The 24602-nt window shown below is 42.7% G+C and overlaps 1 protein-coding gene across 9 annotated transcripts in view; it reads right to left on the bottom strand.

The window, feature by feature from the left end:
- Positions 1–24602, bottom strand: part of CACNA1D (calcium voltage-gated channel subunit alpha1 D) — a 320332-nt gene that overhangs the window by 128762 nt on the left and 166968 nt on the right. For 5 of the 9 annotated variants that reach the window (XM_082347969.1, XM_082347972.1, XM_082347971.1 and 2 more), the window contains exons 5-8: positions 17979–18121; positions 13572–13724; positions 12831–13027; positions 5935–6038 (exon numbers count right to left, since the gene is read on the bottom strand). In XM_082347969.1, the coding sequence (XP_082204095.1) occupies positions 5935–6038; positions 12831–13027; positions 13572–13724; positions 17979–18121 (597 nt within the window). Of the gene's footprint in view, positions 1–5934; positions 6039–6597; positions 6702–12830; positions 13028–13571; positions 13725–17978; positions 18122–24602 lie in introns of all 9 variants that reach the window. The other 4 variants (XM_082347973.1, XM_082347970.1, XM_082347968.1 and 1 more) reach the window with 1 other exon arrangement.

The following is a 24602-nucleotide window of genomic DNA, read 5'->3' on the forward strand; positions in this document are numbered from 1 at the left end:
TAACACGGTTCTTTATTAGAAAAAGGAAATTTAGCGTTCTTCCACGTAAACCTGAAGTGGGGCTTAATTTCTTGTTCTACCAAAACCAAACCACGTGAAGTTACTAAAGGACCACAGCTCTCTCCCTTAGCTTTCAACCCCACTCCCAACATTACTTCCAAGTTCAAGAAAAGAGACCTCCAACTGTATGGACAACTCTTTCACCTATGAGTCTAGTCAAACCAAAGACAAATCCAGCTAAACGTGTCTGGAATTCTGGCAGCCTGATCATCACTAATTACATACTGGAAAAAAAATTTTTTTTTTAATTGTAAGAACTATCTACAAATACCCTCCACTGTCCCTTTGTTTTTGGACTAGATCTCGGCGTGCTTTCTTAGTCTGTTGGACAAGATATGGAATTAACTAATTAACTCAATATAATTTTATTCTGTAAAACAGTGGTAACCAACCATGCTGAGAGCCTGGTTATCCCATTACCTAACTATACCCCTTTCAACGTTGCAAGCAATTCAACTACTCTTCTAAGATGTAGATATGTTTAGGTACAGGAAGAAATTCTGTTGTTTATTTTTTGTCAGCAGATGCTGGTCAAATATTTAATGAGAGCTAATTCTAATCCCAGTCATGAATAATTTATATGAATGCCTATTCCGAGAAGGTATGTCTCCACAAGCAAACAACCACCATCTACCTGGTATGTTTTGCCCCGAGCCAACGTTCAAGGGGAGGAAATTAGAGGCAATCTCCGATTGACCGTGGCTCATAATGGTGTGAATTTAATGGGCCAGGGTGTAAATTATGATGCCCTCCCAAACCTGAACCTATTCAGTACAGTGCCCCCCCCAACACCACCCCTCTCCACTTCCTCTATACCAACAGTAACACAGGTAGAGTAGCCATGCCTGAACCTTTGTCTAGGTTTTTTATCCCAACACTTTCAACCAATCACCAAGCAACCTTTCCCCCCAGTTATTGTGGATTAAAGAGAAACCAAATGGGTTGAAGAGAAATGGAATGTTCTGGACAAATCTGAATCGAGTCTAAGGATTAGGAGATGAAATTAATCACTTTTTTCCTTTAAAAAAGTGATTAGGATAGAGGTCCATCTCAATATTGGTCATAGTTTGGTAAATAATTCAAAAGCCTTCAGAGTATGATACTGAATTTATAAAAGAAAAGAAAATAGAGTTTTTAAACATTTTTTGGCAAGGAATATCCAGGCACCAAGACAACAGTATTAAAAACAACTGAACAGAAAAAATATTCATAGCATAGGATCCTAAAATTGCCCTTTGGATTTACTATGAAAAATGGCATGTGGGCCCTGACTTCAAAGGCCGACAGAGAACAGATGCATCGAAGTCTGGGTTATATTACACTAATCTCTTAAGGGTCTTCTATCTAATCTCTTTCTGGCCATTGCTAAGTACCAGGGATATGACTGCCACTATAATAAATATCAGAGATTATCTAAACTTCTCAGGAGAAATCCATCTAACAGACATCAAAACCTGTCTAGGCATTGTGGGCCCTTAGTCTTTCTTTGGCAGAAACAAAGACAAAGGCAAATCAAATCCTTCCTCAACAAGGACCTATAATTTACCAGCTTCTAAATATTTTCATCTTCATTGTACCTTCCTGCACCTCTGATAGTATTTTTGAACATTAGATCCGCTAAAAGGAAAGAGCAGTAGAGAATACTTCGTTTATTAACTCCTGAGTAAAATAGTCATGCAAATTAAACCCAATCTATAGGCCTGGTCACAGGGGAAAAAAATTAGCTTAAAAGAACTGACTTGATGAGATTTTTCTTGCATCAAATCCCGTTTTATATACTCTTATTCAAGCTATCATCATAACGATAACCAAGCTCTCTACACCCTTCAGCTCACTGAATCCTCACGCAACTCCACATGGTGAATATTATTAACATCATTTCACAGACAAGGAAAGTGAAGCTCTAAGAGGTAGGTCATTTCACCAAATCTCACAGTTGGTAAAAGGTAGAGCAAAGAGTCAAGTATTGATTACCCGACTCTAAAGCCAGTGTTTAACCATATGTTACAGAAATGCCATGCCCCTCTATTTGTGCAAAGAAATCACTGTCAGACATAACCTCAATCATGATTTACAGCTGCATCATACTTTATAGCTGACAAAGAACCTCCACGGCCTCCTCTCGGGGGGGCACCGAGTATAGTATTACTGTGCATACATAGCTCGTTTCTCTTGGTCACTTCCTGGGAAATCCAGAAAATGGGACACTTCAGATAGTTTCCAAACAGCCCCTCGGCTGTTCCCACCTCACCCAGGGAGGGGACTGGGAGGAGGTCCGTGGATTTAAGAGAAAGACAGATTCAATGAGTAAAATTCTTTATAGTACATATTTTTCAAAGCACTTCTACATTCATGAGCTGACCTAAAGCCAGCTACCCTATGGTGGAGGGGGGGGCGGGGGGCGCAGCACAGCAGCATCTTCCCCATTTGAGGGGCCAAGAGACGGAGGCTCAGGGCTCCTAAGTGACGTCCCAGAGTTAGTGGGTGACGCTGGCAGGACCAGAACCAAGGTCTTCCAGTTTCCTTCTCATCTACCAGGTCCCTTCTTGGGGGTCTGACCCCCACCACAGGGGCTCAGAGGGCCCTCTACCTTACCGCAGGTGGGTCCTGCAGGTGAAGACACAAGCCCAGTGTCCATGACCACCACTTCCCCCCGGGAATCTGGCAGTGATTCTAAAGAAACAAAGCGCGGAAACACCACTGTGTTCTCTTATTTTACCTATCTACGGACAAAATCCTCAATGGGGACAAGGGTTAAGTGAACAATTTTAAAAGTGAAAAACCATCAAAGCCACCATGAGAACAGACACAGTCTGAACTGTAGACTTAATCGAGACAGTCTTTCCAATCCCTGGTCAAAATGGGATCATCTCCTTAATGACGACGTAATGTGAAATCGCAACTCTAGTTACAGATATTCTCCGCTCCTCCCACAGAGCACGAGCACCAGAGAAAAACGTCTTCATCCAGGATCACGCTTGGCTATGCCGGGCGTACAGTTCATGAACCTCGCACTCACCTTGAGAAGAACAGTCTGCGGTAAAACCAAAGATTTTTCCAAAGCATCAGTCTTAATGCTTTAAAAACGTACCAACGCCAAAACAAGTGTGAAAAAAAAAAAAAGGAGGAGCAACAAATATTTCCAAATGGTTAACAGACTTGAAGACACACAGCGTCTTATAATGATTCTTCATTAGAAAGCAGCAGCACGGTCTTAAGTGTCTAAAACAGGAGAACCTTTTAATTCGGGCCTTTCGGAATTACATCTGTGTTGGTCTGATGGTCCCTAAGGGGCTATGCGACATAAGTTGTCTTCCTTTTAACATTTATTTAAAACATTTTTTGTATTCCCTCCAGTGTCCCCTAAAAAAAATTGGGAAGAACCCTAAGACTAAAACTAAAATTTTTTAAAAAATTACATTTCTTTAACAAGAAAATGAATACAAATGACCCATTTTGATTTTGTGTTGCTTTGGGGGAAAGTCAAGGAGGAGTGCCCACCAGAGACACCTTATCATCTTTCAAGATCCAGCTCACAGACATGCAGCTTTCACAGCCCCTCCATCTCCACCTCTGCTCTAGCTTGGCCATCCTGCACTACCTAACAATGGTTTCCCCCTGCCCCGAGACAATGACTGTCTGAGCACAAGGCCCCCATCTGTGTCTTCCACATCTTGGCACCCTGGCTTCTGGCCCAGAGCCGGGCACTCAACAGGAACTCAGGAAAAGCTGACCAATTTAGCGAACGCGGATGCACGACTCTGCTCTGCAGACGTGGCTCTTCCTTTACACAGAGCACGGCTTAGCATTTCCTACCCAAGTGGCCTTACAGGTGGGGCAGAGTCAGCTGCAGCCCCACATCATGGAACGGACTGAAAATTGCTGCGAAATCTCGGATTTTATTGTAAAAATTCACGTGTCATTTGCGCTCTCCTTCATAAGGGATCTAGTTTTGTTCTGATTCAAAACTGTTTTTAAATTACTTACTATTTTCCCCAAAATATATTTTAGTACACTGGTTGTTCCACCATGGCGTGTGCCTGTTTTTGTCCTCCAGCTTTGGGCACCACCCCCCTCGGAGTGCATATTTAACACCCGCCATTGTAACAAGGAGTCCCTCCCTCCCATTTCCCCCTGTTTTCCTTTTTCAGCGGCCTCATCACGCAGGGGTGGTGTTCCTGCTCTGGGAGCGCAGAGATAAGGCACGTCACTGGCACTGTTAAAATCAATCGCTTCCACGGCCTCAGTTTAGTTGGGTTTAGGAGGCACGGGGTGCCAGGAATTCACAACAGAATTGCTGTTACCCTTGTACGGGCCGTTTCTGTGGTAAAGTCAACACGATGCTGCTTCTCCAGGGATACATTCCACCCTTACCATCCTGACACTAACCTAAGGCCATGGCGGGTCACTAGGAGGAAGGCACTTTTCAAGTTTTAAGTGAAAGAACATGAGGCTCGAAGAGCCATTTATCTATAGAAGGAAGCTTTGGTTGAGGTGGGGGGCAGGGGGTAAGCTGTCACACCCCCAACTCAGTCCCTACTCCCCTCACTGTGGGGCACGGACTCCAGGGCCATTTCTAGACAGGGCTTCACAGGACAGTGTACATCCATGGTGTAAAGTGACCACGCTCGGTCAAGGAGAATTCTAAACGTGTTATCCCTGAAAACAGGCAGGGTAAGTTAGAGGGAAGATGAGGAAAGCAAGCAGAGATGGACCACTAGCTCTGCTTTCTGCTCTGGAAAAGGCAGTGTGGAGAAAAATGCGATAAAGGTCTCTCCACTGACTCAGCGTTACACGAAGACATCACTTCCCCCAAGATACAAGCTTGGAAAGGCACAGATAGAGTGAGTGAGGAGTAGATAAACTCACTGGGAATCAAGCCTACCAGCAGTATCTCCTGAGGATGTCTGAGCTCAGGGAGCGACAGAGGCTCCTCTGGGGAGACAGGCACCTCCCGGGCCTCGGTCGCACTCCCAGCCCCGACCCCGCCCCGGCAATGACTATATACTGGCTCTGCTTCTGAGAGTCTGGAGAGCCCTGGTTCCCTTCTCTGGGGTACTCCCCTGTCTGGGGTGTCTGTGGGATGGGGAGGACGCAGAGCTGCCGCGAAGGGCTCTGGGATGGCAACTACAGGCAGGGCGAAGCCCCCCTCCTGACCCAGTCTCCACCGAACCCCCTGTCAATCCACCGAGCCAAGGGGGTCAACAAAATGAAATTTCAAAAATGGTGACTGAGTGACATGGACGATGATAAGGCCATAGGCAATTTAGGTGCAAAAGCTGATTATTACCCTGCATTAAAGACAGATTCTACAAGTTAAGATTAAAAATGAATTGAAGGGAGCATTCTCACAGTGACAGCAGCAGAAAACCAACCTAAGAAACGATCCCGATCTGAAGGATGTGAGAGTCTGAAACTATTCAGTATTTATGTGCTAATCTAGGCTTATTTCTCTTTTACCATGAAATCTGAAACACCACTGGAAATCATCATGATACACTGCAGGTTAAAAGGGCCAGGTTATGTACTAATGGGAAGAAAACCACAAAAGACAAAGGCCCTTTCCTGGGGGAGACCAAGGCTGGGAATCCTTTTACTCACTTTTAATCTACTTCTACACACTGGCATATTAACGTGACTGGCTTCAGGGAAATGGTTCCATTAAATTAATAGTGTTTGGCAAGCATCAGAAACACAGAATCTCACAGACAGATACAAGCAGAAAGAATCACAGTTTAGTCCAAAAGCAACACACAGAGGGGACATCAGAGTCCACATGCATGCAGAGAAAGCCGCAGGGAGCAGCTGGGGGACACGCAGAGCCGCCTGACACATGGCAGCAGCAGAATGTGGAACACGGATCCAACTGCTTACCCACTAAGGACACCAAGAACCAGGTTAAGGACGAAAAATGAGCCAAGGATGATCAGACTAACAAAATACACCCATGGCCATTCCCATCCTATCGCATCATTTACCTGTAAAATGTAAGGAGATTAGTTATCAGTTATCCATTTGCTAAAGAGCAGAGCCCCAAGAACAGCTGCTGGACCACTAGGGCTTTGATTAAAGACTGGTGCTCCTAGAAGGGGATGCTGCCAAGGGCCTTCCATTTTTGTTCTTTCAATAAGGACAGGTTCTGCTGCTGAAGCCTACAAATGTGGCCTACCAAAAGTCATTTAGCTACTGTTTTGTACCAATTAATCTGCATTATATCTGGATCCAGGCCAATAACACAATTATAGATGTATCTCCTTTTAGGACAGACAAATGGGCAAGCAATGCCAACGATTTAAATCCCAAGTGACAACGCTGATTAATTTCTGGTCAACAATTATCCTATAGCTTTCTTTCATGAAGGCTGGTAAAGTTCCAGGAAACATCTTGATTTGGGGAAGCCTCAGCAGAAAAGAAAGCATCTTGGAGGACACATAAAACGCTTGGCACCCACCCAGCGGCCCCCATCTAGCAAAGCCTGTGTGGTCTTGGCAACTGTCCTCGGGACTCTGCTTTCAAGATGAAAGAGGTGTAGCTTACCCGCTCAATACACCAAGTACAAGATTTAGTACGAAAAATGACCCAAAGATGACGAGACTGACAAAATACACCCAGGGCAATTCAAATCCCATAGCATCATTCATCTGTAAGAAATAAGATGGTCTCATAGGAGTGGGTTAATAAGAAAATCTAATAAGGAGAGAGGGTTACATTAGAGACAGCATTCTATACATTTAATTAAACATTTACTTAGCTTCAAATCAGACAACAGTAGCCAATGCACATTCATTATATATTCCCAAAACACACACACACACACACACACACACACACACACACACACACACACACACACACACGCACACACGCACACAGAGTCATCAAAGCTTTCAGGGCAAATAACAGCAAACTTTGGCCACTGCTAGGGCAATCAGCTGGGATTTGGCTCTTTCTCACAGGAAACTGCCTTGGTAAGGGATTTTCAGAAAAGATCTTGATAGAAGACAAAACTAGTGCTTAGCTGGAAACTATTTTCTACTCTGCCCAAGTTGTCAGTACTATTTTTGCTTTCAAAATTTGTGATGGTGGAAAAGTCTTAGTTATAGAGACAAATTTGCAACATTTGACTCTATAAATTCTTTTCTTTAAAAAAAAAAAAACCCTAAAATAATAACTTTCCACTGGAAGCCAACCAATCCAAGGAAACCTAACCCACTTTAAATCTGGATTATCTGCTATCAGTGAGTGCAAGCACAGCTAAATTAATGCAAAGAAGGAAAGTATTCAGAAGTCAACTAGCTGACACATTCAGGGGTGCTTTGGGGAATGACATTTTTTTCCCCAACTGCACCCATAGGAAGGACCCAGGAGAAGGAAAGAAGCCCTTATCCTCCACACCTAGCTTGAACCTACATGACCCACCCTGGGAGAGCTGGCTCCAGCTGTGAGCTGTTCCAGAGGAACCCGGTGTCCCTACTTCTAGGACAAGCTGAAGCAGCACAGTCAGACGTGGCCTCCCGGATACACCTTCCCAGGAGAGGTCTGATCATGAGCAGCTTTCATGATGGAGCAAACAAGTGCTTTCAGGTTCATGGCTGGATGGAACTTTCCAGCAGCACAGGTCATGTTAAATTGGGCAAACACCTCTCCCAGGAAGGAAGTGTTAAGGACTGGTGAGGGGACAGAATGAATGACCCCGGGCCTGACTTTGTTGGAACAGCCAGAATCTTCGGCTAATAGAACAGTATATAGTCCGGGCTGACTCATCGTTCTTGCCTTGCAGGGTCAGGCCCTTAGGCCTTTAAGCATGTGCTTTCCTTTACATTATGTGGCGCTAGATTTTTAGCTTTACAGACCGAAGCTCAAGCATTTCACTGCCTGTCTCATGCAGAAACCAAACGGAAAAAGAGAACATTAAAAAAAAAAATTACCTAACATCTGTTGCTGCAGTCTAGGGAGAGAGCATTAAATCCCTTATGAAACACCTGTTTGGCCACATGAAAATGGATGTGCTTAATAGAACTGCTATCAGTCTGCACATCTTACATCGGCAATTAGAGTAATGAATGAGGCAGGGCCGTGGCTGCAATTGTTGATCTCATTAAGTTGGATAAACTAATTTCAGCAGGAAGGCCAAGGGTAATTCTTCCAAAGCAACTACACCGCTAAACTTATTTAATAATCCAGATGTGGAGGAGAAGAAACAGGCTGCCTGGTGGAGGGACCAGAGCCCAGCCCGGAGTCAGGGCCCTTCCACAGAGAACTCTCTGGGCCTGCTTCCCCTCTGTTGGAGCAAGAAGGGTGCCCATGACAGGGGAGAGTGGGCCCGCTCACGGGGAATAAGGATGTGCATGTCCAGGACTCCCACCGGAGACCCCTCTCTCCCACAACTCTGGCAAAGTGGGCCAGCCGTCAGCCGAGCACCTGCCCCACCCATCCTCTTTGAGGCCTCAGTCCCATGTTCCAGAGAATGGCTCCAGGAACAGCTGTCTGCTCCAACTTGGGAGGGAACATTTTTTTTAAGTAAAGAAACTTTTAATTTCTTAGAAGTAAGCGTGCAACAGACCCCCATTTGCTCAAATCAGAAATACCACCTGGAATAACAGCTAGGGGCCAAGGGGAAAACAAAGGCCACAGGAGACTCTATAAATCTCCAGAGGGTGAGAAAGAGCAAGAAAAATTAAGCTTTAAGGGCCAGTCTTTCTCCCAAAGAAATCTCCTCAACCCAGGTCTCTTTTCAGAGGCTTACCATACACATGGGACAAGTGAGAACTGGCAAGCGGGTCCCCGAAGTACCCATAGGAAAATAGAGACTCTGCTTGGGATTTTGTCTGAGTGGTCTTTGTCAGCAATGGAAAAATCGGGATGAGCTCAAGCATTTCAATTTAGATTTTTAAAATATTTATATCAAAGTCATCATGTGGTATCACCTGGTACTCAGGAAATAACCTAGTTTCAGTTTCCCCTCACTTCAAAGGCTGAGACGCACATCCATGTCTCCGAGGAAAGGCTAACCTAGGCTTTTTGTTTTTTTCTAACTGTTGCAACTACTACTAGAAACTTGATATATTGGTTGTCGTTCCCCTGAGCATGGAATCAGAGAAAGGGGCAGAAAGGCAAGCTGCTGGCTAACTAGAGAGGGATTTCCCAGGTACCTTGAATGAAGAAGACGGTCAGCTTGGCCAAGGGAACTTCCCGTTTGAGTCAAACAGCCAGCACTGCCATAGGCATGCTCACTGAGAAAAGAGCTTGGCACTAAGGCAAAAGGCCACAAATGATTTATATGGATAGCTCTCTTCTGAAATCAATACTCTTTTCATTAATTTCCTACATCTAAAAACATTTCCTCTGAGCTGAAGAAAAAAACAATAGGATCATGTAGGGTTACTCTGCATCTTGTGGACAAAATGAAAGCCCAGAGAGTTTGGGTGACCTACCCAAGGTCACACGCCCAGCCCTTTCCAGCTTTAAGGCTCTTTCCTTGCACTACACCTTTCTGCCTCTGTGGACAACAGATGCATGTGGGTCAGATGGCACCTTAATTATGTTTATGGAATTCACTTCATAAAAGAACACTAAAAAAGTCATTTTTCACCAGAAACTAATAATCCCATTGCCCACACATCCAAATGGTCCTATTCTATGTGTGTCTTTCTGCATATCGGGCCCACCCGCACGTCCCTTTTCAAGACCCTGCCACCACTTGCCAGGCACTCTTGGGAACTGAGGCATCCCTGAACTTGAGAACACTGACTGAATATAAACCTGACCAGATGCAAACTCATCCCTGGCAAAGACTTTGTCCACCATATACAAACGCCTAAAGGATTGAAAATTTTGCTTGCCATCAATATTTAAAATCAAATCTCAGGTCTCTCTCAAGATGTTCCCTTTACACTCTAGCTGCGGATAAAAACAGGCACTTAAACATGGCCCATCTATAGTGAGGCAATGGGATCATGCACTTCAAAAGTAACAGTAACTGGTGTTTGCTGATCGCTTGCTCTGGGCCGGGTGCTGTGCTGGGCAGGGATGTTCTGTTCTGTGCACAGCTATGTGGCCTCCCATTGACTGTGGCCCATAAAGTATGAAGAAGGCTGGGGCCCTGGCTCCTGCCTATCTCCGTGCTGAGATAGTGAGTGAGTGTAATCAACAAGCAATTAAAAGCAACCTGATGTGTTTCAGAGACTAAGGTCTTAGTGAACACTCTGGAAGACATCACTGAGCTGCCCCCTAGTGTTCTGAAGGGCTCGAAAACCTCTGACAGTGGAAAAATGCCAAGGAAAGAGCGCCGGGTTCTAGTCTAGACCAGGGGTCACCAAACTATGACCTGCAGGCCAAACCAGCCCACCACCTGCTTCTGTACAGCCCGTGAGCTAAACATGGCTTTTACATTTTTAAATGGTAGGAAAAAAATCTGGAGTATCTCATGACACAGGAATGTTATACAAAATTCACACTTCAGCGTCCATAAATAAATATTGGAACGAAGCCACATGTTTGTTTACATGTCGTCTATGGCTGCTTCCAAGTGACATGGGCAGAATTGAGTGGTTGTGACAGAGACATTACAGTCTGCAAGGCCAAATATATTTACTCTCTGGCCCCTTATAAAAAAGTCTGTAGACCCCTGTTCTAAATCAAGTGCCACTTGCCCTAGCGGTAGGACCTTGGGGATGTTCAGGAGTCTATATGCCACTGTTTCCCAGACCTTCTATAATGGGATATAGACTGGAATAATGTTGATAAATTACTGGAGTTCCTCCATCAGAATAAAGATGCCAAGTAGTTCACAGAGAATGTAATTATTATGTTGTCAAATTATTAGCTCTGTGATTGTCATATGAAAAATAGAGGTAATAATTATACCATCCTAGGTGATACTTAGAGGTTCTCAGGAAAGCAAGTAGAAACTTTTGTTTCTGGGTATGTGGAGTTTTCTCTCCTTTAATCACACGCTTCCAGAGTTTTCACTAGCTTGGCGATAGGAAGACTGTCATGAGACAATCAGTGTGCAGAAACATAACATAAAGTATAAAATTGTCCATCAGTCAGGGCATGTTGGATGGGCAATGGCAATTCACCGTGAAAATAGGGAGAATAGAGCTGAGAGGAGTCACAGGTTTTTCATTTATTTGTTTTAAATCAAAATGTTGTCTTCTGTACTGTTTTGGGGGGAAGGATCAGAGTTTGGGCTATCTGGATGACGCTTTTTCTATTTATCAGAAACTTCAAGGGAAGACTGGGATTGAGCCCTCTGCTAATCTAACTAGGAGTTACAGCTTAGAAGATAATACTGAAAACAAACCCTTTACCTAATTAGAGGGTCCCCTTGCATGGCCATGGCCTTGGCTCATCCAATATAATCTCCCTCCTTCTTCCTCTTCACAAAAGGCATTGTGTTATGGATATAAATAACAGATGTGCATACCCACACAGACACACACACACACTCCCCTATGACAACAGAAAAAGGAGAGAGAGAGAGAAACAAGATATAACATGTTGGTGATGCTTTAAAAACCTTATTACCAAACTAGACTCACACTTTGGGGATGAAAATAAAAACATGTCTTCTTTGCCTAACACTGAACATATATAGGGACTTCTACAATCTTGCATGCATGGAGTTCACTTGTGAAGGGAAGCAAAAACCTATTTACAACCATTATATGCTATGTTCTCTGAAGTTACAGAGTAATGGGAAATCCTATAAAGTGTCTGAAATTTAGATCCTGTCGGAAGCTACTTCTCAACTTGCAGGCCTTCTAACTAGAGACTGACCATTCAAGAAGTATGTTATTACCCATTGTCTTTTAACAAATCATTATTGGAATCCTGGTTAATCCCATTTGGACTTGGATTTAGGCTCAAAGTCTGCAAGTCAGCTGTTTTTCCCAGCAACTCTGTGTCATGGAAAATAATTTCTAAACTTCTGTGAGCTTTTTCAAATTCTATCAAACACAGAAGTAAACCGACAAACCCAGCTCTGAGAAATGGCTGTTAAAATATGACTGGTCTTCATTGACAGCAAACCTTTCTGGCTCTGTCAGGAACAAGGAGAGCCAGCCCTGAGCCATACAAAGAGTGCCCAACTGTCTTCATGGACAGGTCCACCAGCCCTGGAAGGGCTTATATGCCATTTCTACCCTCTCTGCCAGAGTTCTACAGCTCCAGAGAAAAAGGAAGAGAGAGGTAATAAGGGCTTATGCTGGGCTGAATAGTAGTAATACTGAAGATGCAAGAGGGAAATACTATAACAGGGGAAAAAACCCATTTGGGCTTTAAGGCTGTACTAAGCTATGGAAAGCATGAAAAGAATTCAGTTAATGTTCCCTATCTTCCATTTAGGATCTGGTAGAGCAACCTGCCTTTAGGTATAAAAGGTCAGTTTTACTCCATGGAAGTCCAGGAGGCTCTTAACCTGGGGAATGACCTCTGGCTCTTTAAGAGTTTAATGAGGACAGCCCTGGCCCTCTGGAGTTCCTCCAGCAAAGGGGACTACGGGGCAGGGGCACGCTCAGCAGTAAGTCCCCAGGCGGCACTGGGGATGCGAGGGAGTCCACATCCTATAGCAGCTTTCTAGAGCTGAAACCAAGGCCCCAACGTGGAGAGATGATAGGTCTTACTGAGTGAAGAGAGGGCCTGCTTCCCTTCCCAAAGAACTCACTTCCAGGGGGTCTTTCTCAGCCAGCTCCCCAATGGCTCTAGCTAATGAAACATTTTTATCTGAGGAAAGCATACTCCATCAACTCTCTCCTCAAGCTGCTTACCCAGTAGAGCACGTCTGTCCAGCCCTCCATGGTGATGCACTGAAACACGGTGAGCATGGCAAAGGCAAAGTTATCAAAGTTGGTGATGCCGCCATTGGGGCCAACCCAGCCACTCCTACACTCTGTGCCATTGGCGGTACACTGGCGTCCATTCCCTGAGAACGCACACGGTGCTGGGTCCTCCTCAGCTACGATATCTGCAAACAGCGGAGGAAGGCTTGACCACTCAGGGGAGGAATGAACATCAGGAAACCAAGCTGCAGAAGCCAAGTACCCTGCCCAGAGCCTGGAACACTCCACTTCCCAGCTATGCTATCTTGGATTCCTATTGTCCTTCAAGGTTCAAACTTTCCCTCCTCCATAGAATTTGCCATTTCCTCTACTCAGAATCCACCCCTCTCTCCTCTGTCCCCACTCTAACAGCACCTTTCCTCAGCCTATAGAGCAACACTACTGATTCACCTCACGGTCCGGTTTCAGGGGGTTCCTCCCATCTTGTTTGCCAGAACACATTACATAGGAAATCAAGTTAGAAAAGGGCACTAAATTCTCATTTATTCTGAATATAATTCACACTAAGAACTGTCTTAGATCCACCAGTGTATTCGGCTATCTTTTTTTTTTTTTTCCCTGTCTCTCTCTCTCTCATTTTGTTTTAGATTTTCCCCAAACCACAAAGGTTGTTTTTGGGAAAGCCAAACTTTTAAATAGTTAGGTTAGCTACCATTTTTTATTACTCACCTGAGTCAGCAAAAAAACATGTTCTGTGCATTTTTCCAATAAAAAGTTCCAATCCTATAATAGCATAGATTATGATTACAAATAACACCAAAAGGGCTATGTGAAGGAGGGGAACCATGGCTTTTATGATGGAGTTCAGGACAACTTGTAAACCTAGGAAAGAGAAAAATAAGTTTGTGAGCCAGGAAGACATTTCAGTGATGCACAGATATAATTCCTAATGATGCCTGCTCTGTATAGGACACACAGTAATAAAACTCAAGAGGTATTTCATAGCTTTTAATTAACGTGAAACCTGGATGTGAAGTAAGTCAAAGAGGAACCTTAAAGACCATCTAATCCAACTCCCTCAACTTGAAAGATGGAAAAACTAAGGCCTAGAGAGGGCACTGCCAGATATGAAAGTCATTCATTTATGCATTTGTTCATCCATTCAACAAAATTCCTTGAACATCTAACGTGCAGCAAACATAAGGTTTAGTGCTTTGGGGGATATGAAGATGTATTAAATAATGTGGCTTCTCTCAAAGAGGTTATGCTGCAGAAGGAGACATAAGAATTAAAGACAAATTACTCTAAGGTAGCACACAGATGCTGAATAAGTAATATCACACAGTTAAAATTAAAGAGGGATGAAAGACATCGCTTCTGAGTCGGGGAGAAGAAAGAGGACTGGGCAGTAGCCTCCCTCTCAGGAGGGCCTGAAGCATGAGGAGGATGGATTTCCACAGGCAAGAGGAGAGAGGTTACTCCAGGCAGTGGAAGAAAGTACCAAAAGCACGGAAGTGAGCTAGCGCCACGTGGGCTGGGGGTGGTAAGTCTCGGTTGGCGGTCATGAAGTGGAAAAGGGTAACAAGAAAGAGAAGCAGATTGCAGCTGGGTAGCTCTGGGTTTTGAATTCAGATCACAGGGCCAGAGTTTAGTCCATCGGCAAAAGGCAGCCTCTTTATTTATTTTAAACAGGAGAAAATCAAACAAAAGTTTAATAACATGTATGCATGGGAGAGACCCAGGAATACTCAAAAGGCAGACTTTTTAGAAAGACAAGTGGGGCAGCAATAGACAAGACGGGCAGAGAGGCAGCTGGAGGGTGCTGGGCTCTCCAGGGAGGACAGGGCGAGGAGCTGGATGAGATCAGAACTCAGCAAGTGAGTCTGAGTTAGAGGAAGGTGCCCAGGGAGGCAGGGCAGGGTCAAGAGGCTAATCCTAGTGCCTGAACAAAGACAAGCCTGTCAAAGGAGGCTCCCCTGGAGTGGTGGAGGGAGACGAGGGGCCGAGGAAGGAGAGGGTAAGAGCAACTGTCCACCTGGTGAGTCTGATCACTTAACATGAAGGGGGCAGTGCCCTGAGGTTGAAACGTGGACTTGAGAGATGAGGGAGGGACAAGGAAACCTGGGAGCTACCCACGGAGCAACACTGAGGGCCATGGTACAGGAAGAGAAAAGACCATGGGAACAGGGACAGCGGGGCGATACTCTGGACTGGGTGGAGGGAAGCAGGAGCCGGAGGGAGCGCGGTCGGCAGGAAACCAGAGCCGGACTAGATCCAGGCCACCTGACGCCCCTGCATGTGCCCTGCGCTCCTCCCACCACCGCGACCTACCTCAGCTTCCACTCGACTAGCTCACTCTTTTCCCCCTTTTTTCTTTCTCTTTCCCTTCCTCTCTCTGCTGTCTCTCCCTCCTCCAAACTGCCCTTTTCTAGTATCTTCTCACTTTCCCAATACATATTCAAAGAATGAAAGAACAGAAGAGGCTGAGATGCTAGAATTAAATACGTTAGAAGTCAGAACACACCAAGCAAAAATACTTATCAGCGATAACAGCAAAAGTTCACCTTGATAAGAAGCACATGGGAAGAGGTGGGGGATGGGATGGGGAGGGAAGGGCAATAAGAGGGTTTCAGACTCTCAAAGAATCTCTTTCCAGACTTTCATTAAGACAAAACTCCTACATACTGTCTTCAGATACTTAAATGTTCAAATGGTTTCCTTTGGAGAAAAAATGATCAATAGGATGACTTTCAATGTTTCCGTCTTCTATAAGGAATAGATGGAGGGGAAAATAAACATATGCTCTAACCTACTTGGGCAAGGGGTTTTTTGTTTGTTTTTTCATTTGGGTTTGTTTGTGTTTTTTTTTTTTTAAGACATGGATGGGCCATCCAAAATCATCATCCAGCAGTTAGCTCTTCTCAGCTGTATGGCAGTGAGCCCTATGTTTCATAAATGTGTCTATGTTTATTGTAACTATTATATTTCAGATTGGCCAAATTTATGAAATAATGACATTGTATCTTATTGTGAATGTGTACACTTTCATGACATTAGGCTCCTTTGTATATAACCAATGTGTACAACAGATCTCACAGGCCTCTAACCAGGGAGGCAGTGAAATGCAGCAGAAGGAACACGGGGCCAGGACCTAGGAGGCCACCGGGCTGGTCCTGTTTGGCCACCCACCAGCCATGAGAACCTGCCCAAGGTTTTCGATGACCTTCCTCATCTAAAAGATGGTGACCGTGGACCAGATGATCTTGAGGGTTCTTTCCCATTTGATGGTCTAGGATTCTGATACATATTTATCAGTTACCTGTGTGGGGCTAGTTAAGAGCTTCACAAACATCTGAAGGACTCTATCTGAAACACATGTTAACCTTCCAGTGAATGAACATATATTCACATACACACACGAAATCATGTCTTGTAGGACAGTCTGAGTTCTCTTTAGAAGGGATTAGACAACTCCCAGATAAGTATAAACAGTCACACCTTCCCAGGCATTCTTAACAACTTCAAGTATTTAGGAAATCACTAGTCCACAGCTGCCAACTGCATGGGAAAGAGCATGACCCAGAGCCCCTGACCCGTCTCCCCAAAGCCCAGCTGGCTCTGTTGAGAGACTTGGATGCTCCAGGGCAGTTAATGAACATGAGCTGAGAAAGTCCTCACATATGACTCAGATCCACAAAGCCACCGCACCCACACGTCTGCTCACAGCACATACTGCGGGCAGGCTGGCCTGTCATTTGCTCTTTGGGGGAAAAAAAAGTTGCCGTGGTTACTCTGAAACTAGATTAAGCTGTAACAACTGAATCTGAAACCTCATGTTTGCTCACTGAACTTCTCATTTAATCATGTTAATGTAACAGGGCCAGTCATTTCCAAGGTATTTCTATTTTTCTCAATTGCTTCCAGACGGTTCTGTGGTTTTGACTTGTGCTGATCTTTTTCAATGAAAATAAAGGAACAATCTGGAAAAACAAGTACACATAAAACACCACTTCCTACATTCTAAAATGTTAAATTTGACATTTTTTTTTTCTAGAGAATTTTTGGTGTGTTCTGAGTGCCAACAGGTTTAATAAAATTTCATGAAGAATTTCTGGAGAGGCAAAAACATGATTGTGCTCTTTTGATGGCTTTATGAGCTGTGAGAAAAAGGCACATCCTGCAATCCCATATCTGTCCTGCAGCTGGAAGCAGGCAGCACCTCACAGCCACAGTCCTTGGAGAGGCACTAAAACTTCCACCCTCTGAAGTTCCCCGTAGGGATGTCCTATCATGAGTAGAGCCCAGGGAAGCATATGCCACGCTCCTTATGGAAGTTCCTGGCCAGGGCACAGACGAGGCATCTGTTCCAACTCAGGTGGCACGGAACCTGGCCTGGAGGTCTGGAGCAAGAAGCAAACTAGGGCCTGGCACGGACAGGTAGAGTAGGCTAGCGGGTGATACAGCATCTCTCACACTGGGGGCCCTCTCTGTGCTCCAGCCCTTGCGCTGAAGGCTCTCCCTGCATTACTGCATTCAGACCTCACAACCACCTTCAGGCAGGTGCTACTGTGCCCTACATGCAGGGAGGACACAGAAGCATTCACCTCTTCACCCCCGAGTGAGACGGGCACAGTCCCTCTGTGGGAGAGTTACATAGACTTTCAGGATTCCAGCCCCTTGCTGCTCTCGCTTTGAAAAAAGGCAGTCAGTTGAGGCCTCCAACACCCTCATCCCCATAACCCACCACGTTCAAAGGGACAGGCCTGAGAGTGGGAGGAGTTGATGGCAGCGGATGTCAGGGGACGAAGACCAGACTGCAATCAGGAGGCCTGAACTCAAGGTCTCCTGCCACCACCCACTTGGTCTCTGCACGAGAGAAGATTCTCTCTAATATAAAATCAGGAAGACAACAATCACTACTGCCCCCCTCCACCCCCGGTCGGGGCTGTCACGGGGACCCGAAGTGACAATACAAGCAAAAGTGCTTTGTAAATGGCGAAGGCCTCCATGGTCACCTGCTGAGCCCTTGGCTGGTGCCAGCACTCACCTCATCGCACCCTGTTTCATAATCCCGAGACCCACCCAGAAGGAAAAAGATCAACAAACTCCTGGCTTTAGGAAACGAAACGTGCTTACTGGGCACTCCTGATACTAGTCGAAGTGGTCGTAACACTCGAAAGGCGCGGAGGGCTTTGACATCAAAGCCTCCCGATTTGCCACTGGAGTGGTTACCGCCTTCTGTTTCTTTGGTTAATTGTTCCAAAATTACACTAAACAATCTGAAAGAAGAAGAGAGGAAGAAATGTTAGAGTCTGTCACCCAGGGAAGCAAAACAGGATGGTGAGAGTAGTTATTTCTGAACAAGGGCCAATTCTGTAAGGCTGCTGCTTAAGTAAAGGGAAGGCAAAGCAGACGCAAGAACCAGGCTGTGACTCCTGGCCGTGACGCCTACATCTAGAAGGACTAGGGATGGGGACTGATCTCACCTGTTTTCTTGCCGATGGAGCATCCTAGCATGTCAGCGCCCTGGATCCCTGGTGAATCCCCTCTTCCAATGATGACAGTGGAATTGCCCCAGCAGCTGCCATTTATGAGCACTCACCATGTGCTAAACACTTTACATAAATTATCTCCTTAATCCTCAAAAATGTTAGGCAGTGGGAGTTATCATGAACATCATTTTACACATGAAAAAAAAAACTTGGCGAGAACAAGTAACTTGCCCAAGGCCACAAACTAGTGGCAGAACTAAAACCTGAATCCAGGTATGTTCCCTGCCCTTAGATTCCGTAAGGGCAGGGAACTGTAGTCTGTGTGTTCATTTGTTCATTTAGTCTGTTCCAGCCTAGTGCCTAGAACAGTTCCTGACACACAGGAGGCACTCAAAAAATATCTGATGAATAAACAATGAATGAATGAATGACTCCAAAGTCCCAAATCTTAAACGATATGTTATGCCACTTCCAATACAGTCACTGACACATACACACCCCCACCTCCACCTCCAAAGGGCTGTTCAGGGAATGATGTAAATCACAGATGTTAAGGAGCTGTGCAAAGGCCAAAAGCAGAAACCTAAGAGAAGGTATTAACATCGTCATTTTCTCTTTTGAAATGTGAATAATATTGTATCTGGCAGCCACGACAAATTTTTCCCTACTCTCAGAAGGCTTTTCGGATAAAGCTATTTTCAGGCAATCCGCTCATTTGACAGTTACTTTTGCTCTTTCAAATAAACATTTGTTCTTTGGAATTGTTGCTTGTTTTTCAGAATAAATAGAAATTTGCCCATTTCAAATAGAATCAACTCTGGCCAATCAGATTGTGGAAATGATTGGCCCAGCAACAAAGAAAAGGTTTCCAAAGTTTAATTAGCAGCTAAAGCAGAAACTCTGCACCCACTGGCGTGCCTCTGGATGGCCAAGACCCTAAGTCCATAAAACACAGGGTGGTCTGATTACAGTCCTGATGGGGCACAGTCATGTCATTCTGGGGTGTTTAAAGACCGGTCATTTGTTTTAATAACAGTACCGCAATTAGCAATGAACCTGGCGGGGGGTGGGGAACAGGGAGGGAATAAGTCAGGTCTTTACCTTATCAAAGCTACAGAAGATGGGCTCTTTCTGGTTATGACTGGGGAAATATATCAGATTTATGATAGGTCTCTCTCATTAGCATAGTTTTATAATTACTATAAACCCCTGCAGCAAGGCTAAATAAAGTTAAAAGTCTCCCCTCCAAAACAAGTTCACAGTGTCATAAAAACAAAGCAAAAGGAAGAAAGAAAACCTCAAACTCTTCTGAAATGCAGCAGCCACAGGAATTTTCATCCCAAAGAGTTAGGAAAATAATTTATGCAGGTGGCGACTTAAGATTGCTTTCAAGTATCAGTGTACCTTTGCAATGTACACTTTATGGCCCTTTTATCCGTTCTTTGGTGATGCCCTTGAAAACAGGTTAACAATGTCTCTCCCATCACAGAGGAGCTTGACTCAGAGAGGGAAGCCGGCTGCTGTTTCCAGACAGCTGGAGGGCTCAAGGGGTCAGGGCATGCTTCCATTCCTAAGAGTTAGAAGGCATTAGGAAAGTCCCTCTCCTTCTCTGGGCCTAAGTTTCCTTCTCTGAAAACTGATTAAATGATCCAGAGCCCTGCCCTTCCCATTCTAATATTCTGTGATTCTACTCCTTTCAATGCCCCCACCCAAACAAAATAAGTACCATGTGCCTGAAGAGATGAGGACAAGAGGAGAAAGTATATGATCCTAGACTGTTATTAAAAGTTTACCCCAAGACAGGAAGAAAAAGGCAAGGAGCTACCCAAACTGACACAAATTAGAAGCACCAGAATGAGCCCCCCATGTTCACAAAAGCTTAAGTGATGAGCTTGAATGCTTGAAATACATGTTTATTGAGAAATTTAGAGGAGTGGGATAAAAGTTGACTCAGACCAAACTTTTCTATAAGAGAATTATATGAGCTCCGGTAGACACGCTGAACCTTCCTGTGGTCACATTATTAACAGTTAACATTTTAGAAATATCAATTACTTTCTTGACGTCTCTGTTATTGGGAATCTTGACAAAAGCAATAGGTCATGGTTGACTTGGAACGGAAAATCCATTGGATTAAGATAGAGTTGGCAGGTGGAAACTTCAGTGAGCAGGAGTTTGATTCAAGGGAAGACATAATAATTTTTCTTTTTCTTTTTGAACTTTTCTTCTGCTCTTTGACTACAATTTAGTACATATTTTAGATAAAGGGTAATCTGATGTTCTAAAGTTTTTCATATTTAATAAGAAAAAAAAGACCAAGTCCAGTTCGACTTCAGTTTCCTAGATGATTTTTTACTTTTTAAACCAACTTTATTGCAGCTTAATTTATATATAATAAAATACACCCATTTAAGGTGTACAATGAGACGAGTTTTGATGAATGCATAAGGCCCAGTAACAAACACCACAACCCAGACAGAGAGCCTTCCCAATATCTCAAACAGTTCTCTCATGCCTCCTTACAGCCGTCCTCAGCTCAGCCTGAGGTATACACTGACTTTATCTGGTTTATCACTTTAGGTTGTTTTTTCCTTTTCTAGAATCTTACATAAATGGAGTCATACAACATGTTCTCCTTTTTGTTTATCTTTTTTTGTTCTCCATGGTTTTGAGATTCATCCAAGCTGTTACATTTATCAGCAGTTCATTTCTTTTTATTGTTGACTGATATCCCACTGTATGAACATAACACAATGAGTTTATCCATTCACCTGTTGAGGAATACTTGGGTTGTTACCAGTTTTTCTCTTTTATGAATGAAGTCTCTTTGTGAACATATATTCTCATTTATTTTGGGTAAGTACCCAGGATAGTCCTGGTAATATGGTCATATGGTTAGTGTATGGTTAACATTGTAAGAAACTGGCAAACTTTTCCAAAGTGATAGTACCATTTTCCATTTCTATAAGCAGTGTGTAAGAGTTCCAGTTGCTCCATATTTTGGTTAAAATCTGGTATCTTCTGGTATCTGGTCTTTTTACTAATACTAGTGGGTATGTAGTGCTATGTCACTGTTGTTTTAATTGGCACTTCTCTAATTACCAATGACATTGAACATCTTTTCAGGTGCTTGTTGACCATTTACATATCTTCTTTTGTGAAGACCAATTCAAATTTTTTTCCCATTTATGTTCTGGGTCATCTCCTTATCTTTGAGTTATAAGAGTTCTTTATAAAGTCTGAATACAAGTCCTTGGTATGTATTGGGAATACAAATATATGTATTGGGAATATTATTTCCCAATCTGTGCCTTATCTTTTCATTTTCTTCACAGTGTCTCCTTTGAAGAAAAGTTTTAAATTTTGATAAGGTTCAAAATTTCAATTATTTCTTTTATGCCAAGTGCTTTTTGGGTCCTAAGAAATCTCTGTCTACCCCAAAGTCATAAAGATTTTCTCCTAGAAATGTTATAGTTTTAGTTTTTAAATACAGGGCTATGATTCATTTTAAGGTAATATTTGTATACGGTATGAGGTAAGAATGGAGAGTCTTCTTTTTCATATGGATAAATAGTTGTTCCAGTGTTATTTGTTGAAAACTGTTTCCTCAACCCATTGAGTCATCAAGGCACCTCTGTCTAAAAACAATTGATCACATCCATATGGGTTTATTTCTAGACTCCCTATTCTGTCCCATTGATCTTTATGTCTATTCCTTACTCTAATATCACACTGTCCTGACTACTGTAGCTTTATAAGAAGTCTTAAAATCAGGTTCCAGATTTGTTCTTACAGATTTCTTTGGCTAGTCTAGAGCCTCTCTAATTTCCATATAAATTTTTGAATAAATCTGTCAATCTCTACAACAATCTTACTGGGATTTAGATTAGGATTCAATCTATACCTCAATTTGGAAAGAACTGATATTCCAACAATACCGAGTCTTCCAGTCCATGAACATGGTACATCATTCCATGTATTTAAGTCTTCTTTCATTTCTCTCAGCAGGTTTAGTCATTTTCAGTGCACTATTTATCCCTAAATAGTTCATGGTTTTTGATGCCATAGTAAATAATAATGTCATTAACATTTTATTTTCAAATTGTTCATGACTAATATATAGAAATTCACATGCTTTTTTATACTGACCTTTTATCCAGAAACATTGCTAAATTCATTCAAAACATATAATTTAATATGATTTTAATCTTCTTAAATTCACTGAGACTTGTTTTATGGCCCAAAATATGTCTTTCTTGCTGAATGTTCCATATGCATGAGAAAAGAATGTGTATTCTGCTCTTGTTGGGTACAGTGTTCTAAAAAAGTCAATTAAGTCAAATTGGTTGATGGTATTGTTCAAATCACCCTATATCCGTAGTGATTTTCTGACTAGATGTTCTATCAACACTCCTCAAGAGAGGGGTATTAAAATGTACAACAACTGAAGATTTGTCTATTCCCCCTTTCAGTTCTATCAGGTTCTGCTTCATATATTTTGAAGATCTGCTATTGTGTATATGTATGCATACATGCAGGCACACACACACACGTGTGTGTGTATACACACTTAGGATTATTACATCATCTTCGTGAAATGACACCTTTATCATCATAAAGTGTCTTTCTTTATCCTTGATAATATTCCCTGAAGTCTACTTTGTTGGTTATTAATATAGCTTTCTTTTGATAAGTTTTGCATGATATATATTTTTCTGTTCTTTTACTTTCAAATTGTTTATGTCTTTATAAATTAGGTTTCTTACAGACACTATAGAGTTGAGTGTTGTTTTTATACACATATAAAATCTGATAACCTCTGGATTTTAAGTAAGGGTGGATTTTAAATAATGGTGAGTTTAAATCTACCATCTTGCTATTTGTTTTCTATTTGCCCTGTCCATTGTTCCTGTCTTCCCTGCTTTTTTAAAAAATTAATTGAGCTTTTAAAAAATTCCATTTAATCTCCAATATAGATTTATTAACTATACCGCTTTATTTTTCTAGTGTCTCCTCTAGATCAAGTGTCAGCAAAAGTTTTCTGTAGAGTGCCAGATAGTAACTATTTTAGGATTTGCAGGCCATAGGGTCTCTGTCACAACTAGTCAACTTTTCCATCCTAACACCAAATAGCCATAAACATTAGTGAGTGTGCCTGTCTTCCAATAAAACTTAATCTGCTAAAGCAGACAGTAAAATACTTTGTCAGCGTTGGGGGGCAGGGGAGGCAATAAACCGTTCTTGTTCTGTGGGCTGAAGTTTTCTGGCCTGTGCTCTAGGGTTTACAATATACATCTTTAACTTCTCATGGTCTACCTTCAAATAACTCCACCAACTGCAAAGCACCTTCCTATAGTATATGGCTATTTCCTTGTTTCTGTCCCTTGTGCTACTGCTGTCATATATTTTACTTTTATAGATGCTATAAACCCCCCCAATACATTGCTATTACTTTTGCTTTAAATAATCAATTACTTTTAAAAGATTTTAAAATGAGAAAAATATTTTTATATTTACACATGCACTCATCCTTTCTGGCATTCTTCATTTCTTTTGTATAGATCCATACTTCTATCTATTGTCATTTTCCTTCAGTGTGAAGAAATTCCTTTAACATTTGTTAAGGTGCAGGTCTCCTGATGAATTCTCAGCTGTGGTTTGTCTGAAATTTTTCTTTCTTGCTTCAATTTTTAAAGATATCTTCACTGAATAAGAGTTCTAGGTGGACATCTTCCCCTAGCACTTTAAAAATGTCGATTGTCTTCTGGCTTGCACAGTTGCTTGCATAGTTGCATGGCTTTTTCTCTACTTTTAAGATTTTCTCTTTATCTTTGCTTTTGAGCAACTTATGATCATGATGTGCCTTGATGTAGCTTTCTTCATGCTTACTTTGCTTGGGCTTTGTTGAGCTTCTTGGATTTGTCAGTTTATATTTTTCATCACATTTAGAAAATTTGGACTATTTCTTCAAATATTTTTTTCTGTCTCCCCTCTATCTCCTATCTTCTGGGACTCCAAATATATGTATGTTAGATTACTTGATATTGCCCCACAGGTCACCAAGGTGGTATTCATTTATTTTCCATCATTATTCTTTGTGTTACTCCTGTATCTTCAAATTCCTTGATTATTTTCTTCTATTGAGTCTAATCTGCTGTTAGGCCAATCCAGGAAATTTTTCACTTCAGATATGTTTTCCAGCTCTCAAAGTTCCATTTGGTTCTTTTTTTACATTGTCCCATCTTTTCTCACTGTAGTCATATATTCC

Source organism: Balaenoptera borealis (genome assembly GCF_965194805.1).
Source record: "Balaenoptera borealis genome assembly, chromosome: 12".
NCBI lineage: Eukaryota > Metazoa > Chordata > Mammalia > Artiodactyla > Balaenopteridae > Balaenoptera > Balaenoptera borealis.